The sequence below is a fragment of the Rhodnius prolixus genome, unplaced genomic scaffold, assembly GCF_049639745.1.
Source record: "Rhodnius prolixus isolate KJV_2025 unplaced genomic scaffold, Rpr scaffold_2, whole genome shotgun sequence".
Classification (NCBI taxonomy): domain Eukaryota; kingdom Metazoa; phylum Arthropoda; class Insecta; order Hemiptera; family Reduviidae; genus Rhodnius; species Rhodnius prolixus.
The window spans coordinates 61,733,409-61,755,896 of record NW_027411592.1 but is presented as its reverse complement, the minus strand read 5'-3'; the positions used below and the strand labels follow the sequence as shown (position 1 = coordinate 61,755,896).

General features: G+C 30.9%; 1 protein-coding gene across 2 annotated transcripts in view; it reads left to right on the top strand.

The window, feature by feature from the left end:
* Window positions 1-7,036: 7,036 nt before the first annotated feature.
* Window positions 7,037-22,488, top strand: part of Gs2 (glutamine synthetase 2) — a 35,652-nt gene continuing 20,200 nt past the window's right edge. Inside the window, exons 1-2 of one of the 2 annotated variants that reach the window (XM_074120165.1) lie at window positions 7,037-7,202; window positions 9,559-9,734. In XM_074120165.1, coding sequence (XP_073976266.1) covers window positions 9,566-9,734 — 169 coding nt within the window. In that variant the 5' untranslated portion in view covers window positions 7,037-7,202; window positions 9,559-9,565. The remainder of the gene's footprint in view (window positions 7,203-9,558; window positions 9,735-22,488) is intronic. The other variant, XM_074120164.1, reaches the window with a different exon arrangement.

Sequence of the window (22,488 nt, the reverse complement as noted above, 5' to 3'; positions counted from 1 at the left end):
CTGAAAACTAAAAGTATATTATTTGTTATATCAAAGATAACTGAACTAATGGCAAAACAAAATTAAAGACAACTAATACAATAGAATTAAAACTGAAAACTAAAAGTATATTATTTGTTATATCAAAGATAACTGAACTAATGGCAAAACAAAATTAAAGACAACTAATACAATAGAATTAAAACTGAAAACTAAAAGTATATTATTTGTTATATCAAAGATAACTGAACTAATGGCAAAACAAAATTAAAGACAACTAATACAATAGAATTAAAACTGAAAACTAAAAGTATATTATTTGTTATATCAAAGATAACTGAACTAATGGCAAAACAAAATTAAAGACAACTAATACAATAGAATTAAAACTGAAAACTAAAAGTATATTATTTGTTATATCAAAGATAACTGAACTAATGGCAAAACAAAATTAAAGACAACTAATACAATAGAATTAAAACTGAAAACTAAAAGTATATTATTTGTTATATCAAAGATAACTGAACTAATGGCAAAACAAAATTAAAGACAACTAATACAATAGAATTAAAACTGAAAACTAAAAGTATATTATTTGTTATATCAAAGATAACTGAACTAATGGCAAAACAAAATTAAAGACAACTAATACAATAGAATTAAAACTGAAAACTAAAAGTATATTATTTGTTATATCAAAGATAACTGAACTAATGGCAAAACAAAATTAAAGACAACTAATACAATAGAATTAAAACTGAAAACTAAAAGTATATTATTTGTTATATCAAAGATAACTGAACTAATGGCAAAACAAAATTAAAGACAACTAATACAATAGAATTAAAACTGAAAACTAAAAGTATATTATTTGTTATATCAAAGATAACTGAACTAATGGCAAAACAAAATTAAAGACAACTAATACAATAGAATTAAAACTGAAAACTAAAAGTATATTATTTGTTATATCAAAGATAACTGAACTAATGGCAAAACAAAATTAAAGACAACTAATACAATAGAATTAAAACTGAAAACTAAAAGTATATTATTTGTTATATCAAAGATAACTGAACTAATGGCAAAACAAAATTAAAGACAACTAATACAATAGAATTAAAACTGAAAACTAAAAGTATATTATTTGTTATATCAAAGATAACTGAACTAATGGCAAAACAAAATTAAAGACAACTAATACAATAGAATTAAAACTGAAAACTAAAAGTATATTATTTGTTATATCAAAGATAACTGAACTAATGGCAAAACAAAATTAAAGACAACTAATACAATAGAATTAAAACTGAAAACTAAAAGTATATTATTTGTTATATCAAAGATAACTGAACTAATGGCAAAACAAAATTAAAGACAACTAATACAATAGAATTAAAACTGAAAACTAAAAGTATATTATTTGTTATATCAAAGATAACTGAACTAATGGCAAAACAAAATTAAAGACAACTAATACAATAGAATTAAAACTGAAAACTAAAAGTATATTATTTGTTATATCAAAGATAACTGAACTAATGGCAAAACAAAATTAAAGACAACTAATACAATAGAATTAAAACTGAAAACTAAAAGTATATTATTTGTTTTATCAAAGATAACTGAACTAATGGCAAAACAAAATTAAAGACAACTAATACAATAGAATTAAAACTGAAAACTAAAAGTATATTATTTGTTATATCAAAGATAACTGAACTAATGGCAAAACAAAATTAAAGACAACTAATACAATAGAATTAAAACTGAAAACTAAAAGTATATTATTTGTTTTATCAAAGATAACTGAACTAATGGCAAAACAAAATTAAAGACAACTAATACAATAGAATTAAAACTGAAAACTAAAAGTATATTATTTGTTATATCAAAGATAACTGAACTAATGGCAAAACAAAATTAAAGACAACTAATACAATAGAATTAAAACTGAAAACTAAAAGTATATTATTTGTTATATCAAAGATAACTGAACTAATGGCAAAACAAAATTAAAGACAACTAATACAATAGAATTAAAACTGAAAACTAAAAGTATATTATTTGTTATATCAAAGATAACTGAACTAATGGCAAAACAAAATTAAAGACAACTAATACAATAGAATTAAAACTGAAAACTAAAAGTATATTATTTGTTATATCAAAGATAACTGAACTAATGGCAAAACAAAATTAAAGACAACTAATACAATAGAATTAAAACTGAAAACTAAAAGTATATTATTTGTTTTATCAAAGATAACTGAACTAATGGCAAAACAAAATTAAAGACAACTAATACAATAGAATTAAAACTGAAAACTAAAAGTATATTATTTGTTATATCAAAGATAACTGAACTAATGGCAAAACAAAATTAAAGACAACTAATACAATAGAATTAAAACTGAAAACTAAAAGTATATTATTTGTTATATCAAAGATAACTGAACTAATGGCAAAACAAAATTAAAGACAACTAATACAATAGAATTAAAACTGAAAACTAAAAGTATATTATTTGTTTTATCAAAGATAACTGAACTAATGGCAAAACAAAATTAAAGACAACTAATACAATAGAATTAAAACTGAAAACTAAAAGTATATTATTTGTTATATCAAAGATAACTGAACTAATGGCAAAACAAAATTAAAGACAACTAATACAATAGAATTAAAACTGAAAACTAAAAGTATATTATTTGTTATATCAAAGATAACTGAACTAATGGCAAAACAAAATTAAAGACAACTAATACAATAGAATTAAAACTGAAAACTAAAAGTATATTATTTGTTATATCAAAGATAACTGAACTAATGGCAAAACAAAATTAAAGACAACTAATACAATAGAATTAAAACTGAAAACTAAAAGTATATTATTTGTTATATCAAAGATAACTGAACTAATGGCAAAACAAAATTAAAGACAACTAATACAATAGAATTAAAACTGAAAACTAAAAGTATATTATTTGTTATATCAAAGATAACTGAACTAATGGCAAAACAAAATTAAAGACAACTAATACAATAGAATTAAAACTGAAAACTAAAAGTATATTATTTGTTATATCAAAGATAACTGAACTAATGGCAAAACAAAATTAAAGACAACTAATACAATAGAATTAAAACTGAAAACTAAAAGTATATTATTTGTTTTATCAAAGATAACTGAACTAATGGCAAAACAAAATTAAAGACAACTAATACAATAGAATTAAAACTGAAAACTAAAAGTATATTATTTGTTATATCAAAGATAACTGAACTAATGGCAAAACAAAATTAAAGACAACTAATACAATAGAATTAAAACTGAAAACTAAAAGTATATTATTTGTTATATCAAAGATAACTGAACTAATGGCAAAACAAAATTAAAGACAACTAATACAATAGAATTAAAACTGAAAACTAAAAGTATATTATTTGTTATATCAAAGATAACTGAACTAATGGCAAAACAAAATTAAAGACAACTAATACAATAGAATTAAAACTGAAAACTAAAAGTATATTATTTGTTATATCAAAGATAACTGAACTAATGGCAAAACAAAATTAAAGACAACTAATACAATAGAATTAAAACTGAAAACTAAAAGTATATTATTTGTTATATCAAAGATAACTGAACTAATGGCAAAACAAAATTAAAGACAACTAATACAATAGAATTAAAACTGAAAACTAAAAGTATATTATTTGTTTTATCAAAGATAACTGAACTAATGGCAAAACAAAATTAAAGACAACTAATACAATAGAATTAAAACTGAAAACTAAAAGTATATTATTTGTTATATCAAAGATAACTGAACTAATGGCAAAACAAAATTAAAGACAACTAATACAATAGAATTAAAACTGAAAACTGCAAGTATATTATTTGTTATATCAAAGATAACTGAACTAATGACAAAACAAAATTAAAGACAACTAATACAATAGAATTAAAACTGAAAACTAAAAGTATATTATTTGTTATATCAAAGATAACTGAACTAATGACAAAACAAAATTAAAAACAACTAATACAATAGAATTAAAACTGAAAACTAAAAGTATATTATTTGTTATATCAAAGATAACTGAACTAATGACAAAACAAAATTAAAGACAACTAATACAATAGAATTAAAACTGAAAACTAAAAGTATATTATTTGTTATATCAAAGATAACTGAACTAATGACAAAACAAAATTAAAAACAACTAATACAATAGAATTAAAACTGAAAACTAAAAGTATATTATTTGTTATATCAAAGATAACTGAACTAATGACAAAACAAAATTAAAGACAACTAATACAATAGAATTAAAACTGAAAACTAAAAGTATATTATTTGTTATATCAAAGATAACTGAACTAATGACAAAACAAAATTAAAAACAACTAATACAATAGAATTAAAACTGAAAACTGCAAGTATATTATTTGTTATATCAAAGATAACTGAACTAATGACAAAACAAAATTAAAGACAACTAATACAATAGAATTAAAACTGAAAACTAAAAGTATATTATTTGTTATATCAAAGATAACTGAACTAATGACAAAACAAAATTAAAGACAACTAATACAATAGAATTAAAACTGAAAACTAAAAGTATATTATTTGTTATATCAAAGATAACTGAACTAATGACAAAACAAAATTAAAAACAACTAATACAATAGAATTAAAACTGAAAACTAAAAGTATATTATTTGTTATATCAAAGATAACTGAACTAATGACAAAACAAAATTAAAGACAACTAATACAATAGAATTAAAACTGAAAACTAAAAGTATATTATTTGTTATATCAAAGATAACTGAACTAATGACAAAACAAAATTAAAAACAACTAATACAATAGAATTAAAACTGAAAACTAAAAGTATATTATTTGTTATATCAAAGATAACTGAACTAATGACAAAACAAAATTAAAGACAACTAATACAATAGAATTAAAACTGAAAACTAAAAGTATATTATTTGTTATATCAAAGATAACTGAACTAATGACAAAACAAAATTAAAAACAACTAATACAATAGAATTAAAACTGAAAACTGCAAGTATATTATTTGTTATATCAAAGATAACTGAACTAATGACAAAACAAAATTAAAGACAACTAATACAATAGAATTAAAACTGAAAACTAAAAGTATATTATTTGTTATATCAAAGATAACTGAACTAATGGCAAAACAAAATTAAAGACAACTAATACAATAGAATTAAAACTGAAAACTAAAAGTATATTATTTGTTATATCAAAGATAACTGAACTAATGACAAAACAAAATTAAAGACAACTAATACAATAGAATTAAAACTGAAAACTGCAAGTATATTATTTGTTATATCAAAGATAACTGAACTAATGACAAAACAAAATTAAAGACAACTAATACAATAGAATTAAATTTAGAAAGAAAAATAACAAACTGTTCTTTAATTTTCAATATTTATAATAAATTCTCTAATTTTTAATGCAGATACCACATTATAATACAGGTTATTAAATTTAATAGGATGAAAAAAAATAACTGCCAGTTTCAGTCATGATGTATTTTCATTATGCCCAGCTTTTGACCCCTAGGGACTAGGCCATCTTTAGGGCTAATTTATAAAGTAATATTTTACATCATTAAAGGGTTGACCCCGAGTCCATGAACTGACAAGACAGAGGTCACACCAACTCTTTAACGATGTAAAATATTACTTTGTAAATCAGCCCTGAAAATGACCTAGTCCCTAGGTCAAAAGCTCCGGCATAATAAGGTTTATCATAACTGAAATTGGCAGTTATTTTTTTCATCCTATTGAAACTATTGAATCAGTCACTAAAAATAGTGAACAGTAATTATTAAATTTAGTAATAACTGATAAATTATGCAGATTTTCCTCGTTATTGTGCTCTTGTCACACTTGTCACTTGTCACACTCATAGCCCACGTTTAGATCCAAAGATTTTTAAAGATTTTTTTTTAAATAATTCTTCCAGGAAGTTGAAGGGCGACAGGGAGGGGCTTTGACTTCCTTCTTAAGGGCTATTTCACCCTTTATGGGTTCTTTTTTTTTTAAATTTAAAGCGCCTCAACATCTGACGTCATTAGGGCCCAGTTTGTTTTCCAATTCTCTCGTTACAGGCAGCATTGTCCATCACCGGATAGTGAACTTATAAAGAGCTCCTAGGTAATTAAAAATCTAAGGGCTAGTTTAGCTGGATTCGAACCCACGACCTCAGCTTGGGTATCCAGTATTCGCTTACAACATCCCGTAATGTTGTAATAGTTACAATCAACGCATTGCGTTATAAGCAACTAGGGTGAACAATAAGCAACATATCACACATATCAGAGTAGGCAAGTTACCTCAGCGGTAACACTCCCAAGAACATTCTACGTTCTAACTGACTCTCTTCATCAGAGAGAGGAGATCGCCAAGGCCCCATTGTCCTAGAAGTGTTGTGTCTGGAAATGTTCTGGAAGATACGATGTTGGATACCAGTGAGGGATTGTGATGAGGATTGAAGGTTAAGATGGAATTTTCTTGTAACAGGTTTTATAGCCACTTGTGTTGCACACGAAAGGAATGTTTTAAGTCTTTGTGCCATGGTTTGATTGGTGGACGTAGAAAGAAGTGTCAAACTATAGAGCGAAGAATTTTAGACTATAAGGACTCTGGATCCTTTGCAGATTTGAGCGTTTGATTGAACCTCCATAGTTCGATGCCATTTTTGATTCACAGTTTTTATCTGTTGTCTTAATAGTCTTTTCAGTTGTCGGAAGCGTCTGTCGGAGGCCTGAAATTAAAAATTAACAAAAAATGAAGCCTAGTAATTATTCTTCTATCTGTCGAGAGAGAGAGAGAGAGAGAGAGAGAGAGGGAGGGAAAAATAGAAAAGACAAACCAGTTTCTTTATTGTAATTACGCCAGATCTTTGAAATAAGCAATTCACGAGTAGTGGGGGGGGGTTGAGCGGTATGTTTTAAAAGTAACTTAGTCTTATTACAAACAAGTCAGTCGTTTGACAAGTTAACCATTGTCCTTGGTACAGTCGATATTTCATCAGCAAGTATTTAATAGTTGGCAGAATTATTATCACTTTGATCCAATATTAAAAGTGCAGTTGATTGATTTTGTATGGATTAAGGGTTGCTGTTATAAGGTTGCTGTTATTATCTCAGAAAAATCTGTAAGTTTTATTTTTACTGTTGATTTTTTACTTAAAAGAACTCGACAGTTCGATTGTTCGACAATAATACATAACCGGAAGTTGCCCATTATTTCGATTTAACTCTTGACACATTTTAAGATTTACCGGAAAATAGGCCTAAACGATTTTTCCTTCTAACTCATTATCGTGGAAAAAAAAGAAAACAAATTTTTACTTGAAAAATTTGTCGTCTAAGGAAAATTCAATGAAGGGGGCCCTTTTGGGGTTATGTAAGAGGGGAGCGGGGAGGAAAGTTGCCGATTTTTGCTTGAAAGCCCTTTTTCATTGCGATCAAATTTTTACAGATTTCCCATCACATCCGCGGTATGTCTTCTGGTTTTCAATTATTTCTTCTTTTTTTTTTTAACTTTGTGCATACACTGAGGGGGGACATTTGATTATGCGCCAATCATCTACGAGTAAGGAAGACAGGAAAAACTTTGCTCTAATGTGCTATTTCAGTATTATGTACAATCCTAAAACTTATTTGCCTGTTTTGGAGAATTAGATGAAATAATAATAAAACGATCGGACTGGAATTTTTAAACTTTACTATAATATATATTTTTACGCGATTTTTTTTTTTTTATTTACAAAAATATTTACCTTCAATGATTTCTTCTTTAAAGTTTGTGTTAATAAACTTCATGAAAATAGGACTATTACTTTTAATCGTATTATTTGCCAGGGAAAATTTGATAGTTGGCAATACTGATTAAGGAAGTTGTACACATTTGACCACTTGGGCGTGATGTTCCTGTTCTGTATAATACATAAAATTCCTTGTTTTACCTCCAGACAGTGTTCTCTCGTTACAGACAACACTAACAATGAGCTGCAAGAAATTCCATAGGAAGAAAAAATTTAATTGGTTAAATGCTGGATTCGAACCTACGATCTCCACGTTGTAAACCGCATTCTCTAACCACTCAGCTATTCTGTTCCCTTTATTGTGGGAACATTATTTTATATTGAAATAACTCCCAATGATTTTCTTTTTAACTTTATCCCCTTTCTCTCAACCACTTTGTTTTTAAAAAGTTTTGAAGTGTGCCGCCAAATTTTAGAAATACATACAATAAAAATTATAACGTTTTTTTCTTATTTATTACGTGTAAAGTTTAACTTATATCTGAGCCGTACATATTATTTTATTTTATATTGAAAATAAACAAACTATTTTACACAGTGTATTATGGGATAAGTAAAATACTTTTTAAAACTTAATCTTATTGTTAGTGGACCGCCCCAAATTTTGAAATTATTAAAAGTGTGCCGCCGCGACAAAAAAAAAAGTTCTACGTCTTTACATTACAACTGGGGATTACATGCCGACAAATAAAGTTAAAGTTAATTGAGTCTTACCAAAATTCCGCGTATTTAGAAGATTTCATGGACCCCCCCCCCGGAAAAATACCAACTAAGATTTCCATTGAACTTAGTGTGTACAAATCAAACTCGTTAATTCTAGTAACAGGAAGTGATTTATTATTTCACACAAGTTCTAAAATAAACGGTACAGATTTAGTTGGATGATTTGGCTGCATAAATTCTATTTTTGTGACTAATATTGTGTTCCAACAGAATATCAACACTTCAATTGGATCATGTAGTACTTTCTGTTACAAATCATAACTTATTGTTGTAACTTATCGTAATTTATTGTTGTAAAAGACATTTAAAAAAAAAAAAGGGCGAACCACAAAAATAGGTTATTAATAAGTGAGAATGATAAATGCGTCCATTGATGAATAGAGTGATTGTTATTAATGATTAATCATGTGCTATATGTATACAGTGTCCGTATGAATTATGAATAATGGATAAGGTTTGTCATTTAAATGAGCCCACAAAGGAGTCATCAGTATTGTCATAATTAGGTGCGATTTGCATAGAGTAGTCAGTCGCAATTATAGGCTAATAAGACTATTGTTATTGCTAACAGCTGTTTCATTTAATAAATTTAAATAGACTAGCGGCATTTTAATTTAAAAAAATAATAATCCTATGCTATGACAAATGAATTCTTCACCCTCTAATAACCTTATATTATTTTTTTTTTGTTTGTTATGATTTAAGGCGCGTCAACATCTAAGGTTATTGGCGCCCGGAGCTTTTTTCAGTGCACTGCCGGCCTCCGGACAGTGTTCTCTCGTTACAGACAACACTGTACCATCACCGGACAGTGTGCTGTAAGAAGCTTCCTAGGAAGAGAAAATCTAAGGGTCAGCAGCTGGATTCGAACCCGGGACCTCCGCGTGGGAGTCCAGTATGCTAACCTCATAGCTAAAACCCTTCCCTAACCTTATATTATTCTTTGTTCTTTCTGTTGCAGGACTATAATGGAACATTCACCGAATGCCAAAATGAACAAAACTGTTCTAAATAGATTTTTGGCACTGCCATTACCGGACAATAAAGTACAAGCTATGTATATCTGGATTGATGGTACTGGAGAATATTTAAGATCAAAGACAAGAACATTAAACTTTGTGCCAAAGGATGTTTGTGGTTAGTGTTTTGATTTTTTTTTGGGGGGTAACAGTTTAAAAACAAAAAATGTTCTAAAGAGCTGAAAATGATCTAGAGCAGCGTTTCCCAACCACCTGGTAGAACTTCATGCTAAATTGTACCACTTCGTAAAAATGATTGAATTTCGTGAAATTTGTTATTCCCGAGTGTGTTATTTTACTATTATTATCATCTTTATTTGTATATATATCGTAGATATCGTTCATGTTCACTTTATAAACTTTGTAAAGTGTAAGATCTTAGTTTTAAAACTTTTTTTAAATAATTGAAAATTGCGTACATATTTCTCTCTTCAAAATTATTAATTAATTTACAAAGTTTTTCTTTAGGATTATTTTATTTGTGCCCAAAATCTTCTAAATTAATTTCTTTTAAGTATTCAACTACCTGTAAGTACCAATTAAATTTAATGTTGCTTGGATAGAGCTTACTCATTACAATCCAGTCTCTTTAAGCAGATCTTTACATAGTTATCATTTAAATTCTGTCACATGATAATTCTATTAGATTTTCTTTATCTTTTATTGGATAATGATGTGGCTTTTCCTAAATTTTCTTTTTAGAAGAGGGTTTTGAAATCCAGTTATCATTTGTTATTTCGGGTTTTGGGAAAATACTCGCATGAAAGACAATTTTAATCGTGTTAAATGAGCTATTATATTTTCTCCTATATCTTGAGGCAGACCAACCTTATTACTGTACATATTAACAACTTTATATCGGAAAAAACGTTTCTGTGGTATTTTTTATGATTTAACTTTTAATGTCCGCCATTATTGATTATTTTACGCGTACCACCAACCAACAACTGGCGTACCTTAGGCTGGAAAACGCTGACCTAGAGAGTTCCTGAGGGATCAAAAAGGGTGGGCAAAAAATAAAATAAAAAGGATCAACAAAATTTTTGACTGAAATTGGCGGCAATAATCTTTTTCCATTTTGGATTAATGAATGAGGTCACCCCGAACTAGAACTCACAATATTTTTAGGCGTTCTCTGTTGATCATAACCTGGACATGTAGATCCTTAGATAAGTTGTACAATGTCTGTATACAGATCTCACATTAATCCCCACCCAACTATAAGCCACCAATAAACTCCGATTATAATCGTTCATGAACTTCGAAAATAGGAGGCGACAGGGGCATCCCTGCTTTTTAAAAAAAGAAAAACCCACTGTGGTCTCCAGAACCGGAAAGAAAGCGGAAAAGTTCTCCCCGCCCCTCATCGAGGGATGGGTAATGGGTGTTCCTGTTTTAAGGGAGAGCGGGAAAATGAAGGATGAAAATGATGTTAAAACAAAATGGCCCGATTTTCACTTTTCATTGAGACTATGGTAAATAAGAAGGAGTTGTTTCACTCGGCCATTCGTGCGTGTTCGTGACTAAAAATAGGGCTCCAGCTATTGAATTAATAATCAAGATATTTGGCCAGATATCGATATCTAGAGCAGTTTGATCCACTGGTCAATATTCCGCTATTCATCTATGCATACACTTTTCTATTTCTATTGAAAAGAATACATCGTAAATTATTCCTTTCGTAGATAATTATTTATTTTATCTAATATCTAATAGATCAGGGCTTGCGTAATCTTTGACTTACCTTTGATGGTATTTTTTTTTTTTTAACATCCTGCTTTCGGGTCTTCAGCAAGAAAGCCCATTATTTCCCTTTTTTGGCGGGGAGGGGGGTTAATTTGGCTTTAGAGAAGTCAACAAGATTCTTGGGGATCCCATCCAATGGTACCATTCAGCTCTCAGCATTTAGCACGCTGATGATGTGCTCTTATCAGCAAGAAAGAAGCTCTGCTAGTGCTTGAAGACGACTCTAAAAAGGTTGGCCTGCAAAAACATGAAAAAAAAAAGATCAAATATTTGATGACCTCCAAGTAAAAGAGGAAGTATATCGGTTGCTTTGAGTTCATAAAGGCTTCATTCGAAAAATCATTTGAACAAAAAAAATCGTTTATGAATCGTCTTTACCATGATATCAGTTGCTCTGGGTTCAAAAAGGCGCCACAAAGGCTTCATTCTAAATACCATTTGAACTTAAAAAAAATCGTTTATATCGTCTTTACCATGATATCATGCTCTGGGTTCAAAAAGCAGCCACAAAGGCTTCTTTCTAAACACCATTTGAACATAAAAAAATCGTTTATAAATCGTCTTTACCATGATATCAGTTGCTCTGGGTTCAAAAAGCAGCCACAAAGGCTTCTTTCTAAACACCATTTGAACATAAAAAAATCGTTTATAAATCGTCTTTACCATGATATCAGTTGCTATGGGTTCAAAAAGGCGCCACAAAGGCTTCATTCTAAATACCATTTGAACTTAAAAAAAATCGTTTATATCGTCTTTACCATGATATCATGCTCTGGGTTCAAAAAGCAGCCACAAAGGCTTCATTCTAAACACCATTTGAACATAAAAAAATCGTTTATAAATCGTCTTTACCATGATATCAGTTGCTCTTGGTTCAAAAAGCAGCCACAAAGGCTTCTTTCTAAACACCATTTGAACATAAAAAAATCGTTTATAAATCGTCTTTACCATGATATCAGTTGCTCTTGGTTCAAAAAGCAGCCACAAAGGCTTCTTTCTAAACACCATTTGAACATAAAAAAATCGTTTATAAATCGTCTTTACCATGATATCAGTTGCTCTTGGTTCAAAAAGCAGCCACAAAGGCTTCTTTCTAAACACCATTTGAACATAAAAAAATCGTTTATAAATCGTCTTTACCATGATATCAGTTGCTCTTGGTTCAAAAAGCAGCCACAAAGGCTTCTTTCTAAACACCATTTGAACATAAAAAAATCGTTTATAAATCGTCTTTACCATGATATCAGTTGCTCTGGGTTCAAAAAGGCGCCACAAAGGCTTCATTCTAAATACCATTTGAACTTAAAAAAAATCGTTTATAAATCGTCTTTACCATGATATCAGTTGCTCTGGGTTCAAAAAGGCGCCACAAAGGCTTCATTCTAAACACCATTTGAACATAAAAAAATCGTTTATAAATCGTCTTTACCATGATATCAGTTGCTCTGGGTTCAAAAAGGCGCCACAAAGGCTTCATTCTAAACACCATTTGAACATAAAAAAATCGTTTATAAATCGTCTTTACCATGATATCAGTTGCTCTGGGTTCAAAAAGGCGCCACAAAAGCTTCATTCTAAACACCATTTGAACATAAAAAAATCGTTTATAAATCGTCTTTACCATGATATCAGTTGCTCTGGGTTCAAAAAGGCGCCACAAAGGCTTCATTCTAAACACCATTTGAACATAAAAAAATCGTTTATAAATCGTCTTTACCATGATATCAGTTGCTCTGGGTTCAAAAAGGCGCCACAAAGGCTTCATTCTAAACACCATTTGAACATAAAAAAATCGTTTATAAATCGTCTTTACCATGATATCAGTTGCTCTGGGTTCAAAAAGGCGCCACAAAGGCTTCATTCTAAATACCATTTGAACTTAAAAAAAATCGTTTATATCGTCTTTACCATGATATCATGCTCTGGGTTCAAAAAGCAGCCACAAAGGCTTCTTTCTAAACACCATTTGAACATAAAAAAATCGTTTATAAATCGTCTTTACCATGATATCAGTTGCTCTTGGTTCAAAAAGCAGCCACAAAGGCTTCTTTCTAAACACCATTTGAACATAAAAAAAATCGTTTATATCGTCTTTACCATGATATCAGTTACTCTGGGTTCAAAAAGGCGCCAAAAAGGCTTCATTCTAAATATGATTTGAACATAAAAAAATCGTTTATATCGTCTTTACCATGATACCAATTGCTCTGGGTACAAAAAGGAGCCACAAAGGCTTCATTCTAAACACCATTTGAACATAGAAAAAATCGTTTATATCGTCTTTACCATGATATCAGTTGCTATGGGTTCAAAAAGGCGCCACAAAGGCTTCATTCTAAACACCATTTGAACATAAAAAAATCGTTTATAAATCGTCTTTACCATGATATCAGTTGCTCTTGGTTCAAAAAGGCGCCACAAAGGCTTCATTCTAAACACCATTTGAACATAAAAAAATCGTTTATAAATCGTCTTTACCATGATACCAATTGCTCTGGGTACAAAAAGGAGCCACAAAGGCTTCATTCTAAACACCATTTGAACATAAAAAAAATCGTTTATATCGTCTTTACCATGATATCAGTTACTCTGGGTTCAAAAAGGCGCCAAAAAGGCTTCATTCTAAATATGATTTGAACATAAAAAAATCGTTTATATCGTCTTTACCATGATACCAATTGCTCTGGGTACAAAAAGGAGCCACAAAGGCTTCATTCTAAACACCATTTGAACATAGAAAAAATCGTTTATATCGTCTTTACCATGATATCAGTTGCTATGGGTTCAAAAAGGCGCCACAAAGGCTTCATTCTAAATACCATTTGAACTTAAAAAAAATCGTTTATATCGTCTTTACCATGATATCATGCTCTGGGTTCAAAAAGCAGCCACAAAGGCTTCATTCTAAACACCATTTGAACATAAAAAAATCGTTTATAAATCGTCTTTACCATGATATCAGTTGCTCTGGGTTCAAAAAGGAGCCACAAAGGCTTCATTCTAAACACCATTTGAACATAAAAAAATCGTTTATAAATCGTCTTTACCATGATATCAGTTGCTCTGGGTTCAAAAAGGCGCCACAAAGGCTTCATTCTAAACACCATTTGAACATAGAAAAAATCGTTTATATCGTCTTTACCATGATATCAGTTGCTATGGGTTCAAAAAGGCGCCACAAAGGCTTCATTCTAAATACCATTTGAACTTAAAAAAAATCGTTTATATCGTCTTTACCATGATATCAGTTGCTATGGGTTCAAAAAGGCGCCACAAAGGCTTCATTCTAAATACCATTTGAACATAAAAAAAATCGTTTATATCGTCTTTACCATGATATCAGTTACTCTGGGTTCAAAAAGGCGCCAAAAAGGCTTCATTCTAAATATGATTTGAACATAAAAAAATCGTTTATATCGTCTTTACCATGATACCAATTGCTCTGGGTACAAAAAGGAGCCACAAAGGCTTCATTCTAAACACCATTTGAACATAGAAAAAATCGTTTATATCGTCTTTACCATGATATCAGTTGCTATGGGTTCAAAAAGGCGCCACAAAGGCTTCATTCTAAACACCATTTGAACATAAAAAAATCGTTTATAAATCGTCTTTACCATGATATCAGTTGCTCTTGGTTCAAAAAGGCGCCACAAAGGCTTCATTCTAAACACCATTTGAACATAAAAAAATCGTTTATAAATCGTCTTTACCATGATACCAATTGCTCTGGGTACAAAAAGGAGCCACAAAGGCTTCATTCTAAACACCATTTGAACATAAAAAAAATCGTTTATATCGTCTTTACCATGATATCAGTTACTCTGGGTTCAAAAAGGCGCCAAAAAGGCTTCATTCTAAATATGATTTGAACATAAAAAAATCGTTTATATCGTCTTTACCATGATACCAATTGCTCTGGGTACAAAAAGGAGCCACAAAGGCTTCATTCTAAACACCATTTGAACATAGAAAAAATCGTTTATATCGTCTTTACCATGATATCAGTTGCTATGGGTTCAAAAAGGCGCCACAAAGGCTTCATTCTAAATACCATTTGAACTTAAAAAAAATCGTTTATATCGTCTTTACCATGATATCAGTTGCTATGGGTTCAAAAAGGCGCCACAAAGGCTTCATTCTAAACACCATTTGAACATAAAAAAATCGTTTATAAATCGTCTTTACCATGATATCAGTTGCTCTTGGTTCAAAAAGGCGCCACAAAGGCTTCATTCTAAACACCATTTGAACATAAAAAAATCGTTTATAAATCGTCTTTACCATGATACCAATTGCTCTGGGTACAAAAAGGAGCCACAAAGGCTTCATTCTAAACACCATTTGAACATAAAAAAAATCGTTTATATCGTCTTTACCATGATATCAGTTACTCTGGGTTCAAAAAGGCGCCAAAAAGGCTTCATTCTAAATATGATTTGAACATAAAAAAATCGTTTATATCGTCTTTACCATGATACCAATTGCTCTGGGTACAAAAAGGAGCCACAAAGGCTTCATTCTAAACACCATTTGAACATAGAAAAAATCGTTTATATCGTCTTTACCATGATATCAGTTGCTATGGGTTCAAAAAGGCGCCACAAAGGCTTCATTCTAAATACCATTTGAACTTAAAAAAAATCGTTTATATCGTCTTTACCATGATATCATGCTCTGGGTTCAAAAAGCAGCCACAAAGGCTTCATTCTAAACACCATTTGAACATAAAAAAATCGTTTATAAATCGTCTTTACCATGATATCAGTTGCTCTGGGTTCAAAAAGGAGCCACAAAGGCTTCATTCTAAACACCATTTGATCATAAAAAATCGTTTATATCGTCTTTACCATGATATCAGTTACTCTGGGTTCAAAAAGCAGCCACAAAGGCTTCTTTCTAAACACCATTTGAACATAAAAAAATCGTTTATAAATCGTCTTTACCATGATATCAGTTGCTCTGGGTTCAAAAAGCAGCCACAAAGGCTTCATTCTAAACACCATTTGATCATAAAAAAATCGTTTATAAATCGTCTTTACCATGATATCAGTTGCTCTGGGTTCAAAAAGCAGCCACAAAGGCTTCATTCTAAACACCATTTGATCATAAAAAAATCGTTTATAAATCGTCTTTACCATGATATCAGTTGCTCTGGGTTCAAAAAGCAGCCACAAAGGCTTCATTCTAAACACCATTTGATCATAAAAAAATCGTTTATAAATCGTCTTTACCATGATATCAGTTGCTCTGGGTTCAAAAAGCAGCCACAAAGGCTTCATTCTAAACACCATTTGATCATAAAAAAATCGTTTATAAATCGTCTTTACCATGATATCAGTTGCTCTGGGTTCAAAAAGCAGCCACAAAGGCTTCATTCTAAACACCATTTGATCATAAAAAAATCGTTTATAAATCGTCTTTACCATGATATCAGTTGCTCTGGGTTCAAAAAGCAGCCACAAAGGCTTCATTCTAAACACCATTTGATCATAAAAAAATCGTTTATAAATCGTCTTTACCATGATATCAGTTGCTCTGGGTTCAAAAAGCAGCCACAAAGGCTTCATTCTAAACACCATTTGATCATAAAAAAATCGTTTATAAATCGTCTTTACCATGATATCAGTTACTCTGGGTTCAAAAAGCAGCCACAAAGGCTTCATTCTAAACACCATTTGATCATAAAAAAATCGTTTATAAATCGTCTTTACCATGATATCAGTTGCTCTGGGTTCAAAAAGCAGCCACAAAGGCTTCATTCTAAACACCATTTGATCATAAAAAAATCGTTTATAAATCGTCTTTACCATGATATCAGTTGCTCTGGGTTCAAAAAGGAGCCACAAAGGCTTCATTCTAAACACCATTTGATCATAAAAAATCGTTTATAAATCGTCTTTACCATGATATCAGTTGCTCTGGGTTCAAAAAGCAGCCACAAAGGCTTCATTCTAAACACCATTTGATCATAAAAAAATCGTTTATAAATCGTCTTTACCATGATATCAGTTGCTCTGGGTTCAAAAAGGAGCCACAAAGGCTTCATTCTAAACACCATTTGATCATAAAAAATCGTTTATATCGTCTTTACCATGATATCAGTTACTCTGGGTTCAAAAAGCAGCCACAAAGGCTTCTTTCTAAACACCATTTGAACATAAAAAAATCGTTTATAAATCGTCTTTACCATGATATCAGTTGCTCTGGGTTCAAAAAGCAGCCACAAAGGCTTCATTCTAAACACCATTTGATCATAAAAAAATCGTTTATAAATCGTCTTTACCATGATATCAGTTGCTCTGGGTTCAAAAAGGAGCCACAAAGGCTTCATTCTAAACACCATTTGATCATAAAAAATCGTTTATAAATCGTCTTTACCATGATATCAGTTGCTCTGGGTTCAAAAAGCAGCCACAAAGGCTTCATTCTAAACACCATTTGATCATAAAAAAATCGTTTATAAATCGTCTTTACCATGATATCAGTTGCTCTTGGTTCAAAAAGCAGCCACAAAGGCTTCTTTCTAAACACCATTTGAACATAAAAAAATCGTTTATAAATCGTCTTTACCATGATATCAGTTGCTCTTGGTTCAAAAAGCAGCCACAAAGGCTTCTTTCTAAACACCATTTGAACATAAAAAAATCGTTTATAAATCGTCTTTACCATGATATCAGTTGCTCTTGGTTCAAAAAGCAGCCACAAAGGCTTCTTTCTAAACACCATTTGAACATAAAAAAATCGTTTATAAATCGTCTTTACCATGATATCAGTTGCTCTGGGTTCAAAAAGGCGCCACAAAGGCTTCATTCTAAATACCATTTGAACTTAAAAAAAATCGTTTATAAATCGTCTTTACCATGATATCAGTTGCTCTGGGTTCAAAAAGGCGCCACAAAGGCTTCATTCTAAACACCATTTGAACATAAAAAAATCGTTTATAAATCGTCTTTACCATGATATCAGTTGCTCTGGGTTCAAAAAGGCGCCACAAAGGCTTCATTCTAAACACCATTTGAACATAAAAAAATCGTTTATAAATCGTCTTTACCATGATATCAGTTGCTCTGGGTTCAAAAAGGCGCCACAAAAGCTTCATTCTAAACACCATTTGAACATAAAAAAATCGTTTATAAATCGTCTTTACCATGATATCAGTTGCTCTGGGTTCAAAAAGGCGCCACAAAGGCTTCATTCTAAACACCATTTGAACATAAAAAAATCGTTTATAAATCGTCTTTACCATGATATCAGTTGCTCTGGGTTCAAAAAGGCGCCACAAAGGCTTCATTCTAAACACCATTTGAACATAAAAAAATCGTTTATAAATCGTCTTTACCATGATATCAGTTGCTCTGGGTTCAAAAAGGCGCCACAAAGGCTTCATTCTAAATACCATTTGAACTTAAAAAAAATCGTTTATATCGTCTTTACCATGATATCATGCTCTGGGTTCAAAAAGCAGCCACAAAGGCTTCTTTCTAAACACCATTTGAACATAAAAAAATCGTTTATAAATCGTCTTTACCATGATATCAGTTGCTCTTGGTTCAAAAAGCAGCCACAAAGGCTTCTTTCTAAACACCATTTGAACATAAAAAAAATCGTTTATATCGTCTTTACCATGATATCAGTTACTCTGGGTTCAAAAAGGCGCCAAAAAGGCTTCATTCTAAATATGATTTGAACATAAAAAAATCGTTTATATCGTCTTTACCATGATACCAATTGCTCTGGGTACAAAAAGGAGCCACAAAGGCTTCATTCTAAACACCATTTGAACATAGAAAAAATCGTTTATATCGTCTTTACCATGATATCAGTTGCTATGGGTTCAAAAAGGCGCCACAAAGGCTTCATTCTAAACACCATTTGAACATAAAAAAATCGTTTATAAATCGTCTTTACCATGATATCAGTTGCTCTTGGTTCAAAAAGGCGCCACAAAGGCTTCATTCTAAACACCATTTGAACATAAAAAAATCGTTTATAAATCGTCTTTACCATGATACCAATTGCTCTGGGTACAAAAAGGAGCCACAAAGGCTTCATTCTAAACACCATTTGAACATAAAAAAAATCGTTTATATCGTCTTTACCATGATATCAGTTACTCTGGGTTCAAAAAGGCGCCAAAAAGGCTTCATTCTAAATATGATTTGAACATAAAAAAATCGTTTATATCGTCTTTACCATGATACCAATTGCTCTGGGTACAAAAAGGAGCCACAAAGGCTTCATTCTAAACACCATTTGAACATAGAAAAAATCGTTTATATCGTCTTTACCATGATATCAGTTGCTATGGGTTCAAAAAGGCGCCACAAAGGCTTCATTCTAAATACCATTTGAACTTAAAAAAAATCGTTTATATCGTCTTTACCATGATATCATGCTCTGGGTTCAAAAAGCAGCCACAAAGGCTTCATTCTAAACACCATTTGAACATAAAAAAATCGTTTATAAATCGTCTTTACCATGATATCAGTTGCTCTGGGTTCAAAAAGGAGCCACAAAGGCTTCATTCTAAACACCATTTGAACATAAAAAAATCGTTTATAAATCGTCTTTACCATGATATCAGTTGCTCTGGGTTCAAAAAGGCGCCACAAAGGCTTCATTCTAAACACCATTTGAACATAGAAAAAATCGTTTATATCGTCTTTACCATGATATCAGTTGCTATGGGTTCAAAAAGGCGCCACAAAGGCTTCATTCTAAATACCATTTGAACTTAAAAAAAATCGTTTATATCGTCTTTACCATGATATCAGTTGCTATGGGTTCAAAAAGGCGCCACAAAGGCTTCATTCTAAATACCATTTGAACATAAAAAAAATCGTTTATATCGTCTTTACCATGATATCAGTTACTCTGGGTTCAAAAAGGCGCCAAAAAGGCTTCATTCTAAATATGATTTGAACATAAAAAAATCGTTTATATCGTCTTTACCATGATACCAATTGCTCTGGGTACAAAAAGGAGCCACAAAGGCTTCATTCTAAACACCATTTGAACATAGAAAAAATCGTTTATATCGTCTTTACCATGATATCAGTTGCTATGGGTTCAAAAAGGCGCCACAAAGGCTTCATTCTAAACACCATTTGAACATAAAAAAATCGTTTATAAATCGTCTTTACCATGATATCAGTTGCTCTTGGTTCAAAAAGGCGCCACAAAGGCTTCATTCTAAACACCATTTGAACATAAAAAAATCGTTTATAAATCGTCTTTACCATGATACCAATTGCTCTGGGTACAAAAAGGAGCCACAAAGGCTTCATTCTAAACACCATTTGAACATAAAAAAAATCGTTTATATCGTCTTTACCATGATATCAGTTACTCTGGGTTCAAAAAGGCGCCAAAAAGGCTTCATTCTAAATATGATTTGAACATAAAAAAATCGTTTATATCGTCTTTACCATGATACCAATTGCTCTGGGTACAAAAAGGAGCCACAAAGGCTTCATTCTAAACACCATTTGAACATAGAAAAAATCGTTTATATCGTCTTTACCATGATATCAGTTGCTATGGGTTCAAAAAGGCGCCACAAAGGCTTCATTCTAAATACCATTTGAACTTAAAAAAAATCGTTTATATCGTCTTTACCATGATATCAGTTGCTATGGGTTCAAAAAGGCGCCACAAAGGCTTCATTCTAAACACCATTTGAACATAAAAAAATCGTTTATAAATCGTCTTTACCATGATATCAGTTGCTCTTGGTTCAAAAAGGCGCCACAAAGGCTTCATTCTAAACACCATTTGAACATAAAAAAATCGTTTATAAATCGTCTTTACCATGATACCAATTGCTCTGGGTACAAAAAGGAGCCACAAAGGCTTCATTCTAAACACCATTTGAACATAAAAAAAATCGTTTATATCGTCTTTACCATGATATCAGTTACTCTGGGTTCAAAAAGGCGCCAAAAAGGCTTCATTCTAAATATGATTTGAACATAAAAAAATCGTTTATATCGTCTTTACCATGATACCAATTGCTCTGGGTACAAAAAGGAGCCACAAAGGCTTCATTCTAAACACCATTTGAACATAGAAAAAATCGTTTATATCGTCTTTACCATGATATCAGTTGCTATGGGTTCAAAAAGGCGCCACAAAGGCTTCATTCTAAATACCATTTGAACTTAAAAAAAATCGTTTATATCGTCTTTACCATGATATCATGCTCTGGGTTCAAAAAGCAGCCACAAAGGCTTCATTCTAAACACCATTTGAACATAAAAAAATCGTTTATAAATCGTCTTTACCATGATATCAGTTGCTCTGGGTTCAAAAAGGAGCCACAAAGGCTTCATTCTAAACACCATTTGATCATAAAAAATCGTTTATATCGTCTTTACCATGATATCAGTTACTCTGGGTTCAAAAAGCAGCCACAAAGGCTTCTTTCTAAACACCATTTGAACATAAAAAAATCGTTTATAAATCGTCTTTACCATGATATCAGTTGCTCTGGGTTCAAAAAGCAGCCACAAAGGCTTCATTCTAAACACCATTTGATCATAAAAAAATCGTTTATAAATCGTCTTTACCATGATATCAGTTGCTCTGGGTTCAAAAAGCAGCCACAAAGGCTTCATTCTAAACACCATTTGATCATAAAAAAATCGTTTATAAATCGTCTTTACCATGATATCAGTTGCTCTGGGTTCAAAAAGCAGCCACAAAGGCTTCATTCTAAACACCATTTGATCATAAAAAAATCGTTTATAAATCGTCTTTACCATGATATCAGTTGCTCTGGGTTCAAAAAGCAGCCACAAAGGCTTCATTCTAAACACCATTTGATCATAAAAAAATCGTTTATAAATCGTCTTTACCATGATATCAGTTGCTCTGGGTTCAAAAAGCAGCCACAAAGGCTTCATTCTAAACACCATTTGATCATAAAAAAATCGTTTATAAATCGTCTTTACCATGATATCAGTTGCTCTGGGTTCAAAAAGCAGCCACAAAGGCTTCATTCTAAACACCATTTGATCATAAAAAAATCGTTTATAAATCGTCTTTACCATGATATCAGTTGCTCTGGGTTCAAAAAGCAGCCACAAAGGCTTCATTCTAAACACCATTTGAACATAAAAAAA